The sequence below is a fragment of the Chelonoidis abingdonii genome, chromosome 15 (assembly GCF_003597395.2).
Source record: "Chelonoidis abingdonii isolate Lonesome George chromosome 15, CheloAbing_2.0, whole genome shotgun sequence".
Classification (NCBI taxonomy): Eukaryota; Metazoa; Chordata; order Testudines; family Testudinidae; genus Chelonoidis; species Chelonoidis abingdonii.
The window spans coordinates 16,984,934-17,004,105 of record NC_133783.1 but is presented as its reverse complement, the minus strand read 5'-3'; the positions used below and the strand labels follow the sequence as shown (position 1 = coordinate 17,004,105).

Below are 19,172 nucleotides of genomic sequence, written 5' to 3'. Positions count from 1 at the left end.
GAATCTGAATTACTGAGAGCATTATAGTCTCATGTCAAGTAGTCATATAATTTAAAGATCTTTTGAGGATATTCAGCCAAATCTATTCTATCTGTTATTCAATTTCAGGTAGTACAAATGTGTTACTGTATTGTGATTTTTACCCATACTGTAATAAAACTCTAATAATGACTGAACAAATTCTGTGTGTGATCTTTGATCTATTCAATTCAGTCTGTATAGACATGGCTGAGGTAAAATCTTTGAACATGCATTGGCAGAACCTTCTAAACCTGGTAGTTTAACTAAAAAGTGCTAGAAATTCTTAAATAATTCCCACCGAACAAAATGAGTGTAAGGTCATTAATAAGTTCTACGCTGCCATGCTCATGAAGAAATGTTCCATTATATCAAACGAGGACAGGAGACAAAGAGACACTTGCCACAGAATTATTTATGAAGCCAGACAAAAATAAAGTATATAAAGGTAGAGGTAGAATGACAAGCTTAAAAGTTTGGATCAAAGACCACAACCAGAATCTTTTCAGTCATTTTTCCTCCTAAAACTTTGTTAGTCATTTTTAAACTTCGTGTCTGATGACTGGGAAATAACAGTGGTAGAATAAGAGGAAACACAAATGTGGGCATATATTTGAATTCCACTGAGCATCCTGGTTTGGATACAGCGATAGCAAACCTGTAAAGATTTTTCTGTAGGATCCAAAACACCATTATTGCTTGACTGCTCTCTTACTTCAAAGTTTGTGGTTCCTTTTGGGTTTCAATATCCCCTTTTTTTAATTAAACCAGCAGGTCTGCTCTGCAGTATCTTGTCATATATAGCTACTTTAAATGAAGATTTCAGGCATGCAAACTCAGTTTTCCCCAAATCTAAGTAATCTTATACTGTTCCCTGAACCTGAATGAGAATAAATGACAGAAGTAAAAATCAACCATTTGAATGCATTCTATGCAAAATTTTCTGATGCGTATCATAGATAACCATAATATTATAGTTGTCACTATGGAAGATATAGGCAGTTCAAGGTAAGGTATGTATTTAAAAATATTGCAGAGAAAATGAGTTCCAAAGTCACAAAATAATTCCGATGCAGGAAGAAGGAAACTTCACTCAGCAGAAAGGGACTTAATAGTTTAGGGCTAGATTGTGCTACTCTTGCTCCCATTTAAAGAAAATGGGACTGTAGACAGAGTAAGGTACTACTTTAGGCTCCTATTTTTTAAAAATCTTAGTTTTAAATTCTTTCAGTGTACTTGTTTCTTTTAGGTGATAGATCATCTTTTGGGTCCTCAGAGCATCCTATCTGCAGTGTGAGCTTGTATATAGTTACATATATTGATATAATATTAGGTAGTTTTATTATTTGAATATACTGTACTTCATAATTATATGCAGCCACATGTTGAAACTGCAGAAAATAAAATAAAGGCTTATTCTGCTAATTTTAGATCATAAATCTGGCCTGTCATGTATTTTAACTTATAAATGTAACAATAAATTAGTGTTTTTCTGATGAAAATGTCTGGACTTTAAAATGATCTTATTATGTTTAACAGACTGTCACTGAAAAGCATAAAATGAATGTACCAGAAACTATGAATGAAGTTCTTGATATGTCTGATGATGAAGGTATGCAAAAAAAGGAATTTATTTACTTTTAAAATTCTATTTGTTGTATCATAGATTGTTTGTTAAATTCTCCCCCCTACCCCACTGGATAATCGTTGTTGTAAAAAAAAATTATTAGTTATGACATTACATTGTTTTGTTGACATAAATATATAGAACATTGATATTTATATTGTTTACTTAAATCATGCAGTTCGTAAAGCCTACACCCCTGAAATTCTCAGTGATGGTGAATATATGTCAGATGTTGAAGAAGGTATTTGTGCATTTTTGTATTGCAGTGATATTTAACTTCTACATTTTCATTTTATTTCTAACTTTAGAAATAATCTCTCTTTCATTAACTTTTCTTATTACCCTACTAGCAAGAATCAGTATGTTAGACCAGAGTATATCAGAAAATTGTTTGATTTACTGCTAACATGCTAATTTTGCTCAGATCTTTTGCTTCACTATTTTAAAATCAAATTGCCACTAATTTCCTGGAATATTCTTTCTCCTGCTGCTGCTTCATAAATAGAGAGTTGTTTTAGTATTTTATTTTAAAAACTAAACATTTGCCAAAGAGATAAATATACACATTCTTGGGGAAGAAACAACTGACAATAGGAAATAACTTCTGAAAGGATAGGGTATAATCCTTTACATTTCTAGTGTCTACCCTCCACTGTAAAGTGAATTCTGGGATTATTCATTTGATAGTGAAGACCTATCCTGATCAAAGGAAATTTCAGAGTAAAAAATCTCACTCATCATTTAGTGTAATGTCACATAAGTGAAAGTTCCATTTGCACAGAATAAGATACTGTATTGTACTTAAAAGAAGACGACTCCCATTTTGGTAGGACCACAGCAAGGGCAGTAATTGAGAATGGTGGGCATTACTGCCAGTAAGTGCTAGACTCAGACACATAGCTGTGCCACCCTAAGAAGAGCCCTGAGAAGGTACTGTGGCTCAGAGAAGGCCTAATTAATCAACTCTGTAGGGGCTGGAATGGAGCTCATTGGTCTTCAACACCATCTATGTGGGGATTTTGAGCCACTGAACCATTCCAGTGGTTTGTGGTCCCAATCACCCCCTCTATTCTGGCCTGTTCATGGCTAGCACAGAGACGTCTTTCACAGTACCCAGATTATTTTCTAGGGGGTTCATAGAATGCAACCAGGAGGGACCAAAACAGTGCCATTCCTGAAAGTCTGTTGTTGATGGGGTTTTTGGTTTTTAAATGTTCCGAATTGAAGGAAGCTGTCTAGCTCCATGAGCCATGTAGTTTTACAGCTGGGTAAAGTTTCAGGAGTTTGATTATTTACACTTGTGTGAAGCCAGATTTCTGAATAGAAATAAGAATATTCTCCTCTGTTCAGAAGCCCACCTGGGGGCTTCTTCACCTACTTTCTCACTCCAGCTGTACAGCCACAGAGTTTAATAGGTGCAGAGAGTCTTGCTCTTTGTGCTTGGATGAATTTTTCCATCAAGCTGCAAATACCATAGCACCACAGAGAGACCATAATCAAAAATCAAACAGAGTTTCTGAAATTATGAAGAAAGAAATGACAGTATTTTGTACGCTTCCCATTAGCCTGCATGATAGCTATAACTTCTCCCAGTGTAGTAGTAGCTACTATAGCAGTGATCTCAATTTTCCTCTCAGACTCTTTATTTAGACTTTTCTGATTCCATGCGTTGTGATATGTTTATTTTTAATTTCTTTTATAGTATTTTAAACTTTAGAAAATAAGGACATTTTTGCCAGTCACTGTGTTGAAATAATGTTAATTTATGTGCTGAGGCTTTTTTTTTAAATGTCCACCAAGATGTTCCCATTATTATAACTCCAAGTGGATAACAATGTTGTTATCCATTTGTGGTTAAAAATAAAAGCTTTAGACTATCATTTGTTTTTGTACTCTTCACATTCCAATGCAAAATTATTGTAGCTGATCTAAGATCAGTATTACTCAAGAAAGAAATAATATTTTGTTGTATTACACTGCTAGAATAAAGACTGATGCAGTATTTGAGAAATATTCAAATATGAAATGATAGTCTCAGAATTTGACTGAAAATGTTGCTTTTATTAATGTGTTGCAGCATCTGCAAAGACAAGATGCAAAGTTTGAACAGACTCAGAGTAATAGCCTTGAGGTCTGTGGAAAGCTGAAAAGATTACTAATAATTATTTTTAAAAGGCAATTTAAAAATATAAATTATATTATGAATGCCTCTAATAGTAAATAGATTATGAAGCAATCAGTTTGATTTATAATGAATTCAAGACATATAGTTTTCAGACTTTATCTCTGTAAATAGGATTTCAGATTAATAAATAGGTATTTTATTAACCCATGATGATGCATTCAAAGGTGTGAGAGAGAGAGTGTGTGTGTGTGTGTGTGTGTGTGAGAGAGAGAGAGAGATTATGATGGATTCTAGACATCTTTTTTTCTTTTAGATTGCAGACTCTTCAGGAGAGGAGCTGTCTTTATTTTGTGTCTTGTTCAGCACCACACTTTTGGTGGTTAACAAATTAATAAATAATAATAAATAATGGGTTCTGATGCCCTCCCCCCATAAATCTTCAGTGCTGGCCGGGGATGTAGATGCAAAACACCCATTTAAAATCATGAGAATCAATACATACAGGGCAACAAAGATAAACGGCTACAAAGAACTTGGAATGCCCAGGTAAATAATGGCTCTAGTGCCACAGTTGAGAAGTGCACTAGCCTCACCTCCTGACAGCTGGTTTCAAACTGAATAAATTAAAGCAGAGAGTAGCACAAAATAATACTGCAGATCCATACAATCCCTAACTTAATTAAAGTTGGGTCATGAACCAAGATGCAACTCAGACGCATATTTAGCTACAGATGATAATGAGTTTTGGAATCTCTTACTCCTAGAGCACAAGGTGCAAATACCCACATTGCAACACCCATCTTCCTAACTTGTAGTCTTCATGTTAGAGAGACAAAAGTCTTGGATACACTAGGCATGTCTTACGGGGGCAGGACTAAAGTGCATTGACAAATGTGTGGGGAAACTGTCACTTTGTTTGCCCAAATTGTCTTGTTTCCAGTAAATTAATATTTACATGGCAGACATGTAATTCATTTTCTCCACTGAGGGCAGATTGGTTTAGGAGCAACCCAGATCACAAGGAAGGTTCTCGCTCTTCTTTTTTTTTCTTCCAAAGCTGGAAATGTTCCAAACCTGAGTCATACATGCTTACTTTAGAAACTGTACCCAACATGGATTAAATGCTTGTAAGCAGCTTTGTTACAAAAAAAGAAGCGACCATAGTCATAGACGCCTGGGTATGTCTTAATGGAAAAATTAACACTAAGCTGCTTCCCAGATGTCTTCTGGGGGCAGGACATTAAGTAAATATTTTATTTAAATGTAGGGAGATTCTATTCCAAGTGAAAACTCAACTTTAATGTTACTTTTAAAGAAATTTCAGATACTGTGCAAGTGAAACCTGAATGTATAAGAACTAGATTTTTCCCTGGTTGCTATTTATTGCGTCTGTGAAGGCTTTCTGTCATCTCCATATGTAGGCTTATGTTTCAAGCTCCATGAAGTTGCTTGGAGAACTAGGCTAGGATCCTGTAGCTGGCAGAGGTCAGGATGGACTTGACCCAAATTCCCAGGCAGTCATTGGTGTTGAAGGACAACCTGTTGTCTGCCTCAGGGCTCTAGGTAACTCCTGCCCAAGCAGCCACATCCAACAGATTGAATGCATCCTGCATGGCACATGTCAGGATTTTAACCTTGTGGAGTAAACTAGAAGCCCTGCTGCTGCTGACATATCAAGGCTAACTGACAGCAGGCAAGGAAAGTTGATGCAAGGGAAGTAGGCTAAAGCTGCAGCAGGGAGGAGGGAGCAAGCAGAGGGTATACTGAGATGCAGTATCAATACTTGCATGAAGCTCTTTCTTTATGTTGGCCCTTGGAGTTTCATTTTCTTTTTGGACTTCTGTCATGGTATGCACCCCCCTCTGAACCTTACCGTCCAAAAGATGGGGTACCAGCATGAATTCCTCTAAGCTTAATTACCAGCTTAGGTCTTGTAGCGCTGCCACCAACCAGGACTTGCAGTGCCTGGTACACTGGTTCCCCCAAACCTTTCCAGGGACCAGACCAGCAACCCTGGACACCTTAAAAAAAGAAGGCATGACTATCCACCCACACCATTCCTTAAGACTCTTCCCTCCCTGGGTCCGTACGAGGCTCACACGCAACCTCACTGGTGAACACAAGAATCCAAATTCCTTGATTTAACACAGGGAAAATCAAAACCTTCCCCCACTGTGTCTCTCAGGGTTATCCCTGGAGAGATAAGAGATTCCAGCGCCCTGCAGCAATCTAAACATAACAGAAATTGGCCCTCCCCTCCCTTCCCCCCCCCACACAACTCTGGTGATTTAGACTCAATTCCCTATAAGCCTTACAGGGGCGAAAATCAATCAGCGTTTTTTAAAAGAAAGCTTTTAATAAAAGAAGAAAAAGTAAAATTGGTCTCTGTAAATCAAGAATGGAATTTAACAAGGGTCTTTCTCCGCTTATAGACACCCCAGGGAGAATTCCCCCAGCCAAAAAAAAAATTAACAAGTTGGCCCCAAAAAAGACAAAAGAGGAATACATCCCCTTTCCCAGCAAAAAAATAACCCAAAAACAATTTGCAAATAAAGAAAACAAACAAAAAAAAAGACTAAACCGCCTTTCTAACTGGTACTTACTAAATTGAACAGAGGATTGGAGAGTCTGTATACCTGTCTGGTCCCTCTTAGATCCCTGAGAGAACAGAGAACAAAAGAAACAGCACAACACAAAGACTTCCCTCTACTGAGATTTGAAAGTATCTTGTCTCCTGATTGGTCCTCTGGTCAGGTGTTAGCCAGGTTTACTGGACTTGTTAACCCTTTACTATCTGTTTATGACAACTTCGGTAGGTGAAGACAAACTTTTCAATTTAAACAACAATTAAGCTCCGAAAAAGGTGATCTAACCCATATGATGAAGATTCCTATCTTGATGTGACTAGATGTCACACAGATCAGCCCATCATACACTAGACCAGGAGTGGGCAAACTTTTTGGCCCGAGGGCCACATCTGGGTATAGAAATTGTATGGCCAGCCATGAATGCTCACAGATTGAGGTTGGGGTGTGGGAGGAGGTATGGGCTCTGGGCTGGACATGCAGGTTCCAGAAATGAGGAGTTCAGGGTGTGGGCTCCAGGCTGGGATAAGGCATATGAGGTGGGGGGTGCAGGCTCTGGGTGGGGCTGGGGATGAGGGGTTTGGGGTACAGGAGGGTGCTACAGGCTGGGACCAAGGTCATTGGAGGGTGTGAGGGGTATCAGGGCTGGGGCGGGAGGTTGAGGCATTGTGCGTGGCTCAGGAGTGCAGGCTCCAGGTGCCGCTTTACCTCAAGTGGCTCCCGGAAGCAGCGGCATGTCCCTGCTCCAGCTTCAGGGACGGTAATTGGAGTGGAGGCAGCGTGTGGAGCGGAGCACCCTGGCTGCCCCTATGCATAGGAGCCAGAGAGGGGACATGCTGCTGCTTCCAGGAGCCACACGTAGCGGCTCTTGACCCTGACCATCTGGAGTGCTGGAATGGGGCAAGCCCCAGATGCCACTCCCCAGCAGGATCTCAAGGGACTGATTAAAACAGCTGGTGGGCCAGATGTGGCCTAAGGGGCATAGTTTGCCAACTCGTGCACTAGACAGACACCCTTCTAGGTCATCAGAGTATATTGTTGGACCCCCGGGGCACATGGGAGGATCTGGAGGATAACAGGATGCAACTAGGAAAAACCAAAACATTGCCATTCCTGAAAGTCTGTTGTCGGTGGGTTTTTTTGTTTTTAAATGTTAAGAACTCAAGGAAGCTGTCAAGCTCCATACGCAATGTAGTTTTGCAGCTGGGTAAAGTTTGAGGAGTTTGATATTCGTATTTATTCATACTTGTGTGAAGCCAGGTTTTTGAATAGAAAAGAATATGCTCCTCTGTCCTTCGTCACCTATCCTTTTTCCTATGAAGCTGGACTGATTTTGATGGGAAAAAATATACAACAAACTGGCTATCTGTAGTATCAAATGACCGCTAAATAATATTTGTATCTGTGTTTATCCAGGGATAATAAAGATGACATTTTCTTCCTTCATAAAACACAGTTTCAATCTGTAGTGTAGTAGGAAAGAAGAGATGAAGGATACCAAGTTGTAACACAGCACAGAGGGATTCAGTCTTCAGACTAGTTTTCATTAGATACTTCATCTCTTACTGTTACTTCATCTAATATAACTTTGTCTGAAAATGTATTCTATCCTCGGTATTTCTTCTGAGTTCATATTCCTTTCAAACACAGTATTCTTGTCATCTGAGCCAGAAAGGATTAGGTTTCAGCATCTCTACCTAGTTTTATTATACACAGCCACATGGAGTTTATTTCAGCCATTTTACTTGAGTCTTCCACAAAATTAAAAGGAAGTGTGTAAAATTCTTTGGAATGACCATGTCCAACATGTAATATTTTTTTATTCTGCTGGATGTAAAATGGCTGTACAGCCTGATGGAAGTATTCTATCAAGGTTATCCAGCTCACAATTAGATTAGCAATGATACAGGATAATCCCTGAAGTACAGTTTCTGCAGCTCAGCCAGAAGAGCCATTTCAACATTCCCAGCTGTAAATCCCCTTGCCATTAACGTGCAACTCCTGCAAATGGTGTCTTGATCTCAACATTCTTGTCCATCTGTTAAAATGGCAGCGTGCTTCTCTTCTCTTGTTTTCTGAAGGGCATATATACAGACAAAAGTAGGTTTAGTTGGCCAATCTGGCAAACATAATGTCTTCTGCAGGAAGTCCTTTCTCTGTGCCAGTACTACTACATATCTGCTTACAGCGTATCATATCCATTCGTATTTACATACATTGAACACTGAAACAAAGCCTTTATTTTGGTTCCATTTTCCCAACTTCCTTTTCCAGTTGTCATTCTGGTTTGTTGAGTGACCTGTCCACCCTGTCGTCTTGAAGTTTGTAAAAAGCACTTATCAAATTAGTATCTAAGAGTAATACTTTGCCTTCAAGGATTACATCATCTAGAAAAGCACAGGGAGAAGGTGAGGTCTTGTCCCCATGTTTCCTGCATATTGGCTTGTGAAGTGGAACTTTCATTTGGGTGGGGAGCAATGCGTGTTATCCTTATGCATGGGGTACATGCACATCTGTCATAAACCGATAGCTAAGGGTTAATGTTTCTTTTACCTGTAAAGGGTTAACAAAGAGAACCAAACACCTGACCAGCGGACCAATCAGAAAACCGGATTTTTCAAAGCTGAGGGAGGGAATGTTTGGGTCTGTGTTTTTTGTCTTTGTCTGGCTCTCAGCTACGAGAGGGGATCTTTTCTATCTTCAAGCTTCTAATCTTCAGTTTCCAAGTTGTAAGTACAAAGGTAGAAAAATAATAGGCTGTTATTGTTTTTTTTGTATTTACATGTGTGTAGTTGCTGGAATGTTTAAATTGTATCTCTTTTTGAATAAGGCTGTTTATTCATATTTTTCTTTTAAGCAATAGCCCTGTGTATTGTCAACTTGATGCAGAGATCATATTTTTATGTCTTTTTCTTTCTTTTTATATAAAGTTTTCTTTTTAAGACTTGTTTGAGTTTTTCTCTCTGGGTAGGCTAAGGAACGAAGGGGAGGGAAATTCTCTTTGTGTTAGATCTATGGAGGGTGAATTTCTGCAGCACCAGGGAATTGGTGGGAGGGAGAAAACAAGGGGGAAGAGAGAGAGAATCTTTTCTGTTTCCTTGTACTTGGTTGTCTCTTTGTGGAAGAGAGGAGACATGCTTCTTGGTATTGTGATGTAAAGAGGTTGCATCAGTAACTCCCAGGTTAGCCCAGAAAGGAAAGCCTGGGAGGGGTAAAAGGAGGGGGGAATGGGTTATTTCTCCTTGTTTTAAGAATCCAAGGGATTGGGGTTCTTGGGGTCCCCCCAGGGAAGGTTTGGGGGAGACCAGAGTGAGACAGGCACTGTAATCCTTGAGTGCACAAAGCCACCTAGGAGAGATTGTGCTTTCTGAGGTAGAGTTTATTCCTAATGCTTCCCAAGGTGTAATACAGCTCCATACTGCACCCTATATGTGGCTTTGTGCAAATCACAGTCCAACTCTAATGACGTAACTCTGTATGTCCCACGCACAAAATGTTTGTATCAATTATTAGTCCTCAGGAAAAAGTTTCCAAGTCTAAAGTACAAGATTTGGACCAAAAAATCTCTTCTCTTCTTACTGGGGAAAATAAACCTTTAGTGATATGAACTACATTTTCTCCATTATGGTTTGTGTAGTTAAAGTGTAACTGTCTCTTTTTTGTATATTTTTATAAGTATAAAGCTCTTTTTGTAGTTTAAACACAAATTAGAATGGACAGAAGTTACAAACTATTTCATGTCCCTTGCCCCAAATGTAGGTCAACGGTATTCCCTCTGCTCCAGTAGCCTACCATGAGTCTGAATTCCTGATTGATTTTCCTCAAACATATCTCAAAAGTAATGTCTAGAACCTGAAACAAGGTATTTGCACAAATGGATACATATTTAAGAATTTAAACAGAGATCATGTAGTTCCACATGGGAAGATCTTACAACATAATGCATTGATAGAAGAATATTGCTACTTTTCCCATTACATCTAGTAGAGAAAAAAAAAATACTAGAGAAAGGAAAGTAATTTTATTTAGGATATAGCTTGAAGCCATGAAAATAGTCATCCTGTTATTAATCTGGCTCGTTGGATTTATGTAAGATCAGGTTTGTTTGCACCTGTTGCATCTTTTCATTAGCAAAGATTTTTACTTCATCAGAGGATCTGAGGATCAAAATTTGTCTTCCAGATAATACTCTGCATCACAGGATGGTACAGTAAAAAATATTTAATACCCAGTACTTGCTGTTGACATTTGACCTCAGCAAATGTTTGTTTTATAATCAGAGTTGGGAAATAGTCTTGGAATATTCCCACATGATTTCCTTTAGAGCAGAAATTAGTCAGAGCTCCTGACCACCTTCAAAATCATATCCCTTACTGCAGAGGCGGATTTACAGTAAAACCAAGTGCCCTGGCATGGGGCCCCCTAAAGACAGGGGGCCCCAGGCCCAGGCAGCTGTGGGGGCAGAAGCTTGGTCCTGCTGGCTCCTGGGGCTCCTGCTGCAGGCTTCCACCAGCAGCCAATCTCCCCTTCCCCTGAGCCTGCTGCGTTCCTGTCCCTCCCCCGCCCCCAGTGCTGCCCCCACTGCCAAACAGCTGTTTGCCCTTGCTCTGGGAGGTGGGGTCCCTGCATTCCCCCTACACATACCCCCCACACTCCTTGCCATGAGCTGCTCAGGGCAGGGGGCTTGGGTGGAGCAGGGAGTGCCCCCACAACCCTAGCCCACACCCCCCAGCCCTGACTCCTGCACCCCCACATCCTCACCCCCACCCTGAGCACCAAATGGGAGCTCCTGCACACACACCCCATTCCCACCTGCACCCCTCGCACTAAATGGAAGATGCTCCAGATAAGTGCTCCACACCCCAACCTCCTGCCCCAACTCTGACCCCTCTCCTGCATCCTAACTCCTGGCCAGACCCTGCACTCCAACCCCTAGTCCGCTCCTGCACCCTAACTCTCTCCCAGACCCTGGACCACCAGCCCTGACTTCTGCAACCCCTCACACAGTCCCAGGTCTGACTCCTGAATCTTCACACACCTCCAGCCCCCTGCCACCTCCTCCTCTGCCTCCTCCCCTGAGCATGCGGCATCCCTGCTCCTCACCCCCCACCACTTGCCGCCGCCAAACAGCTGTAGCAAGCTCTGGGAGGAAGGGAAGAGGAGCGGGAACGTGTTGCGCTCAGGGGAGGAGGTGGGGCTGGGGTGGGGATTTGGGGAAGGAGTCAATTAGGGGCAGGGAGGGGGTGGAGTTGGGGCGGGGACTTTGGGGAAAGGGTTGGAATGGGGACAGGAAGGGGGTGGGGCAGGGGTGGCATTGGGGAATGGCCAGGGGCAGAGGGAGGTTGAGCACCCACTGGCGCCATTAGAAGTCTGCACCTATGCCCCAACCCCCTGCCTGCTCCTGCACCATAACTTCCTCCCAAACCCTGTACTCCCAGCCCTGAGCCTCCTCCAGCACCCTAAGTCCTGGCCAGACCCCACACCCCACTATTTTTTTACATTTTTTTAATAAAGTGCTCTTATCCAAAGCACTTTACAATAGGTAGCTAATGGTACAAACAATATTTGGAAAGATCATTAAGTGGTCTGCCGAGACCCTCAGCGATTTTTCAAGCGCTCTGTGGAAAAATAAGTTAGACTAAAAAAACAATCAAGGTACCTCACTTTATTTTCATTTACTTTCTATTACTTATAGGAGGAGGATGAAGGAAAAAAGAATGAAAAATTAGGGCAGGAGGGAGATAAGAGAGAATGTTCTTTTTCTTGGCTGGGTCCTAAGGAGGGGATCAAAAAATGAAGCTGAGCACATAACTCTAAATCCACCACTGCCTTACTGGTAGATTCTCCAGTGACAAGAAGTGTGCTTGGATGGCAGCTGATTTTTCCTGAAATGGTTCTGATGATTCTGAGGACCCTAGTAATGAAATGAGCCTATTTGTTCGCTTTGTGGTGCTGTTTTTTAACTGTATAATGTGATCAGACTGTGATCTAGACTCTGTGTGTGTGAGCTGCAGATTTTAGATGTTGGCTTTTTTTTCTGCAAATAATCAATTTTATAAATATAGACCTTCCTAATAACAAAGCAGAAGTAAAGTTCTGCTTATAAACTAGAGAGTAAGGGTAGGGTGACTAGTCGTCCTGTTTTTAAAGGGACACTCTCATATTTAAGCCTTCCTGCAGGCTTCCTGACTTTTTCTTAAAAACGGGCAAATTGTCCCATATTTTCTGTCTTCCTCCGCCTCCATCAGTACCAGTGGGTCCTGCTGCTGGGCGGATCCCTGCCCACCAGCAGTGAGTGCAGGGGGGAGGTCCAGTGGCTGATGACGGGGGTGGATGTGCAAGGCAGGTGGTGGGGCAAAGATGCAGCGCACGGCCATGCCGGTCTGTCAGCGCAGCCCCTGCTGCATGCCAGCTCTCAGCCAGCAGGGCCCCTGTCCTGTTTCTGGCCGATGCTGGCTGCACGCTGTGAGCTGCAGTAGCTGGTGTGTGTGGGCAGGTGCCAGGTGGTGATTACATGTCACCTCTGCTGCTCACCCATCAGCCCTTTACAAGCTCCCCCTCTTGCTGTCCTCTCCCTGCTTTGACCCTTCACCCCCCTCTCCCACTCCACTGTTCCTCCATATGCCCTCAGTGTGGAGCGACCTGCTCCCAGTGCGGTGTGGAGAACCAGTCCCAGATTGGAGTGCTCAGGTCACCAACAGTCTGGCCGACAGGCTCCTTCCTTCCCCGACTACCTCTGGCTGGGCCGGTGCCCTGGGAGCCAAGCCCTGCATGTGCCAAAGCAGTGCACAGCCGTGACAGGAAGAAGCCTCTCCACCCCTCAGCTAAGCTCTGCAGTGGCGGTGTAGGGGAAGCGATTTCCAGCCTGTTCACTCTCTGAACCTGCAGGCTCCACAGCAGCCCCCAGGGCAGGGGCTTAGCACCCTTTTCACCTCCCTCCCCTCACCCCCTCTGCGTCCTGCCCGCAGGGAGCGCAGGGCTGCTCCATCCCCTAGGCACCCCTCCCTGCCGAGCCACCTCTTTGGCAGGATTCACTAAAGCCCCTGCAGTCAGGTTCCTGGGCCCTGGTGCACAATTAATTCTCAGGGCTTAACCCCTTCCTGCCTGTGCTGTATGGGCAGGAAGAGACAAGCTGCTTCCAGGCGGGGTGGGGTGGGGGTGGGGAGAGGAGATAAGAGAAGAGATAAGATCTGCAAAGACATGGACCAGGTCATCCCTCCCCTCCTGCTGTTCAAGCAGCTCTCTCCCTTCCCTCCCAGGGTGCTGCAAGGCTGCTGCTGGCCACATTCCGGTGTGAACCCTGACAGAAATCTTGGGGGGGGGGGGAATGTGACCCTGCGTGCCCCTCTCCCCCCCTCCCTGCCACATCTTGCTTCAAGAAGATGTGGCGCCAGGTACCAGGAGAGGCAGGTCCGTCCCAGAGACCCAGCCAGTCATGGAGGGTGAAGAACACCAGGCAAGGAGAGTTTGGTCAGTCAGTCAACGCTGCTGTGTGAGAGAAGTGTACGTGTGTGTGTCACCTCTCCCTGTGTGGGGTGGGGGGTATGTGTCATCCCTCCCTGTGTAATCCCTAACACTTTAAAGATAAAAAGGTAAATAAAAAGAATCCAACAAGGCAGTATTTCTTTTTAACAGGGGCTCAGTCAACTTGATAATATGAATGTTTGTTTTGCATAGTTTTGATTGATTGCCATTGAACTCGCTTGAATATCAGTCATTTTACTAGGTGTCCCATACTCAGCATAGGGAAATATGGTCACCCCAAGTAAGGGCCTCTCCTATTTTCCTGATGGCCAGCTCTCTCCACTCTCCCAGCAATCAGCCACTCTCCTGAACCAACTCTGACCCCTTATTTTTCAGAGCTGCCTCCCTCGCCAACTACCTTCTCCTCAGTGCCGTAACAAGAGTGAGGTGAGTGAGGCACTTGCCTTGGGTGCACAAAGTGGAGGGGCACAGCTCTACCGTGATAGGTGGCCCTTCAACGGCAGCTGTGCCGCCGCCACTTCTTCGGCAGCACTTTGACGGCGGGTCCCTGGGTCCGTCTCGGAGGGAAGGACCTGCCGCTGAATTGCCGCCACCACTTCATTCATTCTTCAGTGGCGGGTCCCAGAGTCCCTCTTGGAGAGAACGACGCACCGCCAAATTGCCGCCGAAGAATGAATGAAGTGGCAGTGGCAATTTGGCGGTGGGTCCTTCCCTCCGAGATGGACTCAGGGACCCGCTGCCAAATCGCCTGGAGCCGGCCCTTGCCTCGGGGTAAGAATTCCTTGTAACAGCTCTGCTTCTCCTCACAGTCAGCTATTTTTTTCCCCTGGTGTGTATTTCAGTTTTCTCTGTGATCGTTCTCAGCTGAATCCTTCTGATATGGAAATGGAGCTCTGGATCTGAGCACCTTTGAATTTGGGAAGAATTCAGATCTGGATCCAAACTTTGTGGCTGTCCCTACCTATCTCTATAGTGCGGTTGAACCAAACTGTGGGTTCCAAATCCCCCATCAGTGTAGGAAAGTTTAGTACCTGATTGGGATCCAGATTCCAACTCCTTTGCTTGGGGCCATTTCTCTTCTCAGTAAGTAAGTGAGCTTATACATGAGCACGTGGCCATCGGAGATTTTTTACTGCTTGGCAGTCGGAATGGCTTTGCTGTGGCTGGGGTCTGGGTGCTTGTAGCTATGTGGTTATACGCTGAGGATTAGCCACAACTGATGAAGCCCTTTGGAGGCTCTGTAACTAGCACTTCAAGGCTTCTCATTTTGATAAGAGTGGAGCCTTCGGGATCTAACTCTTCATGTTTGATTTTCGCCTGCAATGCGCCTGTCTCCTTCTCCGCCATTCTGCTGCCAGCAAGACTGCGGCTGCAGCGGGGGAGGTTCAGAGCCCCCTCCCCTCCCATGTTGGCTCGCCCCCACTCAGGCTGCTGCGCTGTGCTCCTCTGCTGCTCTGCTCCGGGTGTGCTCGCAGAGCAGAGAGAGAGATTAAAGCGCCCACACTGAGGCCTTTGGAGATCACCATGTTGCTCTCTTTCACAGCGCTGCACAGGCACCCCGAGTGGTGCAGCCAAGCAGCACAACACGCACAGTGGAATGGGTGGAGGGGAAGAGAAAGGGGGAGAATTTTCCAGCTGACCCAGAGATTCCACTCCCAGCCACCCACTCATCTCCTGTTTCCTGCGGCTCTCTCGTGGTGGCAGAATGACATTCCCTCTCCTTTTTCACCACCCACCAGAGGCGAGAGGTCTCTGTGTTGCAGACAGGCCAGCAGGATCTCGGCCATCGCTGGCTACTTATCTTGTTGCTCTCTGACAGGGGCTGAAAGATTGCACTGTAAGGTTCTAGTTAGCCCTGGAGCCAGATTTTCCTCCAAGCCCTCGAGTCCGTTGCAGAGCTCAAAGGCAACCCCTTCCGCCCCTTCACCTGAGAATAGCCATTAAGAAGCGTCTGTCGTATCCATTGCCTGCTTAGCTGAGATCTGAAAAATCACTGTCAGCTCAGTAGCACTCCCTGGTCCAACCAACACTTTAGTGTATGCACCTTTGTCTCTTAGCCCTGTGTCTGCAATGTCGCATTAATACTAGTTCAGCTGGAATCTCCGGCTAACGGAGTACTGAGACTAGCTCCGTTTTCCTTGATTTTAGGCAGCCGCAGTCAGCACTGTGTTACATGTTTAGCCTCTGAGCCTTCCCTTGGTGTCAAGTTACAGAAAAGCTACACCCTAGCAGTACCCCTATTTACATACAAATAACTCAAGTGCTTGCATTTATGTCGCCATTCAAGAGGCTTACCAAAGAAGTTTTAATCCAATCAGAAGAAGCTTTAAAAGGAAGTCTGTAGAGTGATTAAAAAGGATCTTAACTTCAAATAAGTTGTCATTATTTTTCACTTTGTTTCATATTTGCAAAGATTTTTTTATCTGAGTTGAGAGGACAAAGATGCACATTTCTTAAAATACGTACGAAGAGATGAAGGTGTTAAGAAGATCTCAGTTGTGTGGAAAGTGAATATGACCCACAGGGATTAGTTTGCTTGTGCTGGTTTGGAGATTAACTCCTAATCACTGCTTAAAGACTAATAGGACTAATAGGAATTCTTGGAAACATCAGGAAAAAAAAATCTTATAGACCAGACTGGTGAAAATGGCTTTCCAAAACAGTAAGACTTTTAAAGTTAAATTTAGTATTTAATGTTTTTTTTCAGAATTTTGTGCTCTATAATATATTACAAACATTTTAGCTTTAAATTGTTACTTAAAATAATCTCTGTTGCTGCGCTGTAGTAGAAAGATGATCTGTTTATTTTGTCGTTTTCAAACAGTAGCCGAAATGATATTTTTAGAATTGATTGGTAGTTTAAAAACAGAGCTCAGTCTGTGGTTTCCTGAGTTAAGTGAATGGAAAGTCTGAACTCTACTGAATGAAGGAATTGGAAAAATATAGCTGAGTTTTATGAATCAGTCACCTCTGTGAATGCAACATGTGAACTCTCTTCTCTTTTGTGCAACTTTTATGTACTCAAAAACGTGTTCAACAAGAAAAGGGATAGAGTTTGTAGATAAATGTAATAAATTTAGTTGCAGTGTTCTGTACTCTATTATAGAGAGGACAGAAAAGAAAATCCTAAAACCACAAGGGGCATATTTTAGACCTGCTCTGTCACTGCTGGAATGTAGTTTTCAGTATGACGTAATGGTGTTCAGATGCACTTAGTGAAAGCAAGTTAGTTAGTTAACCCTTTCAAAGGGTCTGTGTTCTTTTTAAAGAGCAGCTTTTATTACTTTCAGTTTTCCTTTATTGCTTTTTTCAAATTTACCGATTTTGCTTCACAGTTAATATCTAGACAGCTGTTAGTTCATATATATCTAGCATTGTTGAAATTAGCCCAGTCACTGGAGTGAATTTTTAACTTCAGATTCTTAGTAATTCAAGAATAATTTAGATATATGTTTTGCTCTAATCTATGCTAGTATTAGTCATGATGTCACTCCCCCATCATATACAGTAATGAAGATTCTTGACAAATGATTTACTTTATCTTAATAAAATGATCATACTGCTAGGAACCTCAGCATATATTCATGTAAAAAGTATTAAGAAAAATCTAATACTAATTCAAGTTTGTAAAACGTTTGGGAGAAAATCAAAAGAGGTAGTGGGCTTGGCCTTCCATTCAGTGTCCATTCAAACATGCCTCACTCTTCAATGCGAGTCTGCAAACAGATAATGACTAAAAACTGCTATTAAATGTTATAGAATGACCTGCTGTTCATTCATCTTCATGTCTTTTTTTGTAAGGAAGGGACAAAGACATTAAGTGGTGTTTAACCCATAGAGAGAGGCTTAGGTTGCAAGAATAATTGGCTAACTTCATTCCCAGTATAACTCTTAAATCAGTGGATTTATAGAATCAAGAACTTTGGTCCCTTATACTAACCACTTGCATAGAATTTTTTTCAAACCTATGCAGATGGTAGGTAATTCACATTCTACTATGGAAAAAAACCTCTGGGGATGTGATGTGACTGATTCCTTCCACTGCTTTCCAACAAGTATATTATAAATTACTGAGCACATGAACATTTATGATACATATAACTTCTGATTTCAGTTTGCTTTTATACTGGCAGGTGAGGATGCAATGACAGGCGATACAGACAAATATCTTGGGCCGCAGGATCTAAAAGAGTTGGGAGATGATTCTCTGCCTGCTGAAGGATACATGGGCTTTAGTCTAGGAGCCCGCTCTGCCAGGTATTGTATTTAATGTTTTTAAATTTTCATACTTCATCACAAACACACTCTTTCAAATCCAGTGCATTTTTTCACACGTTATCAAAATCAGTTTTAAATAAAAAATGGTGGTTGCATGTTTCAGCAATCTGATAATCACTTATGTTTAAAATATACATTCATTGCTGTTTGGTTTTGTATTGTTAATTCATGTTGGCTTGTGGCAATGATGCAGAAAATTAATTGTTCATTTTTTCTGGTATCCACTCATGCTCTAGAAATATAAAAAGTGCTTTTTTTCAAACAGCTGGTAACCTACATAGAACATCTAAAAGCTAATACACACCATCTCGCAAAAACAAGCTTCTTTCAGTCATTAGCACATGTTTATATATTCCCTACTGTGCCTACTTTATCAGAGGAATGTAAACACCATAGACTGAAACTGGAAAAAATGAATGAGATTCATTTGGCTATATAATACATTTGTTTCCTTAAAGGTGCAAATTAAGAATAAAATAGAAACATTCAATATAAAAATATTCCAAAAACAAATTAATTTTTTACACTTTTATTGTTAACCTAAATCCATTACCCTATTTCATTTGCTAGGGAATAAACAGATTTATCTTTAAGGAAAATAGGTCAATATTTCAAAATAGATATTACAGAACACTGTTGATTTCAACCCTTGTATTTCTAGCACAGATGTTTGGATTGTTGAAAATTTTTACTAAAATTTATTGCATTGTACAATTTGCTTGAAACAAACAAAGCTATATGTGCAGAGATTACTTCCACAGCTGTGGACTAGCAGGGTGTTTACTGATAGTTGAATTATTTTGAAGCTAATAATTAAACCTCACAAGCCAGAGCCCTGAGGACTTTTTCCTGTAGTTTAATGATCTGTTGTAAAAAGTTATTTCATTGTCTAACAGTGAATGGCATCTCCCATAAGGTAAAGCTTGATGTTTATTTTTCACTCTTGTTTGTTGTGGCTGCATTAGATATTGAAGCATGCACTTTGACTTTGCTCATTTAGTAATGCTCTGTATTCTTTTGTTTTGCTTATAATCCTCAGGTAATGTAATAAATG

The 19,172-nt window shown here is 42.2% G+C and overlaps 1 protein-coding gene across 6 annotated transcripts in view; it reads left to right on the top strand.

The window, feature by feature from the left end:
- ANK3 (ankyrin 3) overlaps positions 1–19,172 on the top strand; it is a 548,067-nt gene that overhangs the window by 188,802 nt on the left and 340,093 nt on the right. For 5 of the 6 annotated variants that reach the window (XR_012657046.1, XM_032786555.2, XM_032786559.2 and 2 more), the window contains 3 exons: positions 1,558–1,630; positions 1,824–1,886; positions 17,974–18,097. Coding sequence is in view for 5 of the 6 variants with exons in the window: in XM_032786555.2 (XP_032642446.1) it covers positions 1,558–1,630; positions 1,824–1,886; positions 17,974–18,097 (260 nt within the window). In the remaining variant the exon portion in view is untranslated. The remainder of the gene's footprint in view (positions 1–1,557; positions 1,631–1,823; positions 1,887–17,973; positions 18,098–19,172) is intronic. The other variant, XM_032786562.2, reaches the window with a different exon arrangement.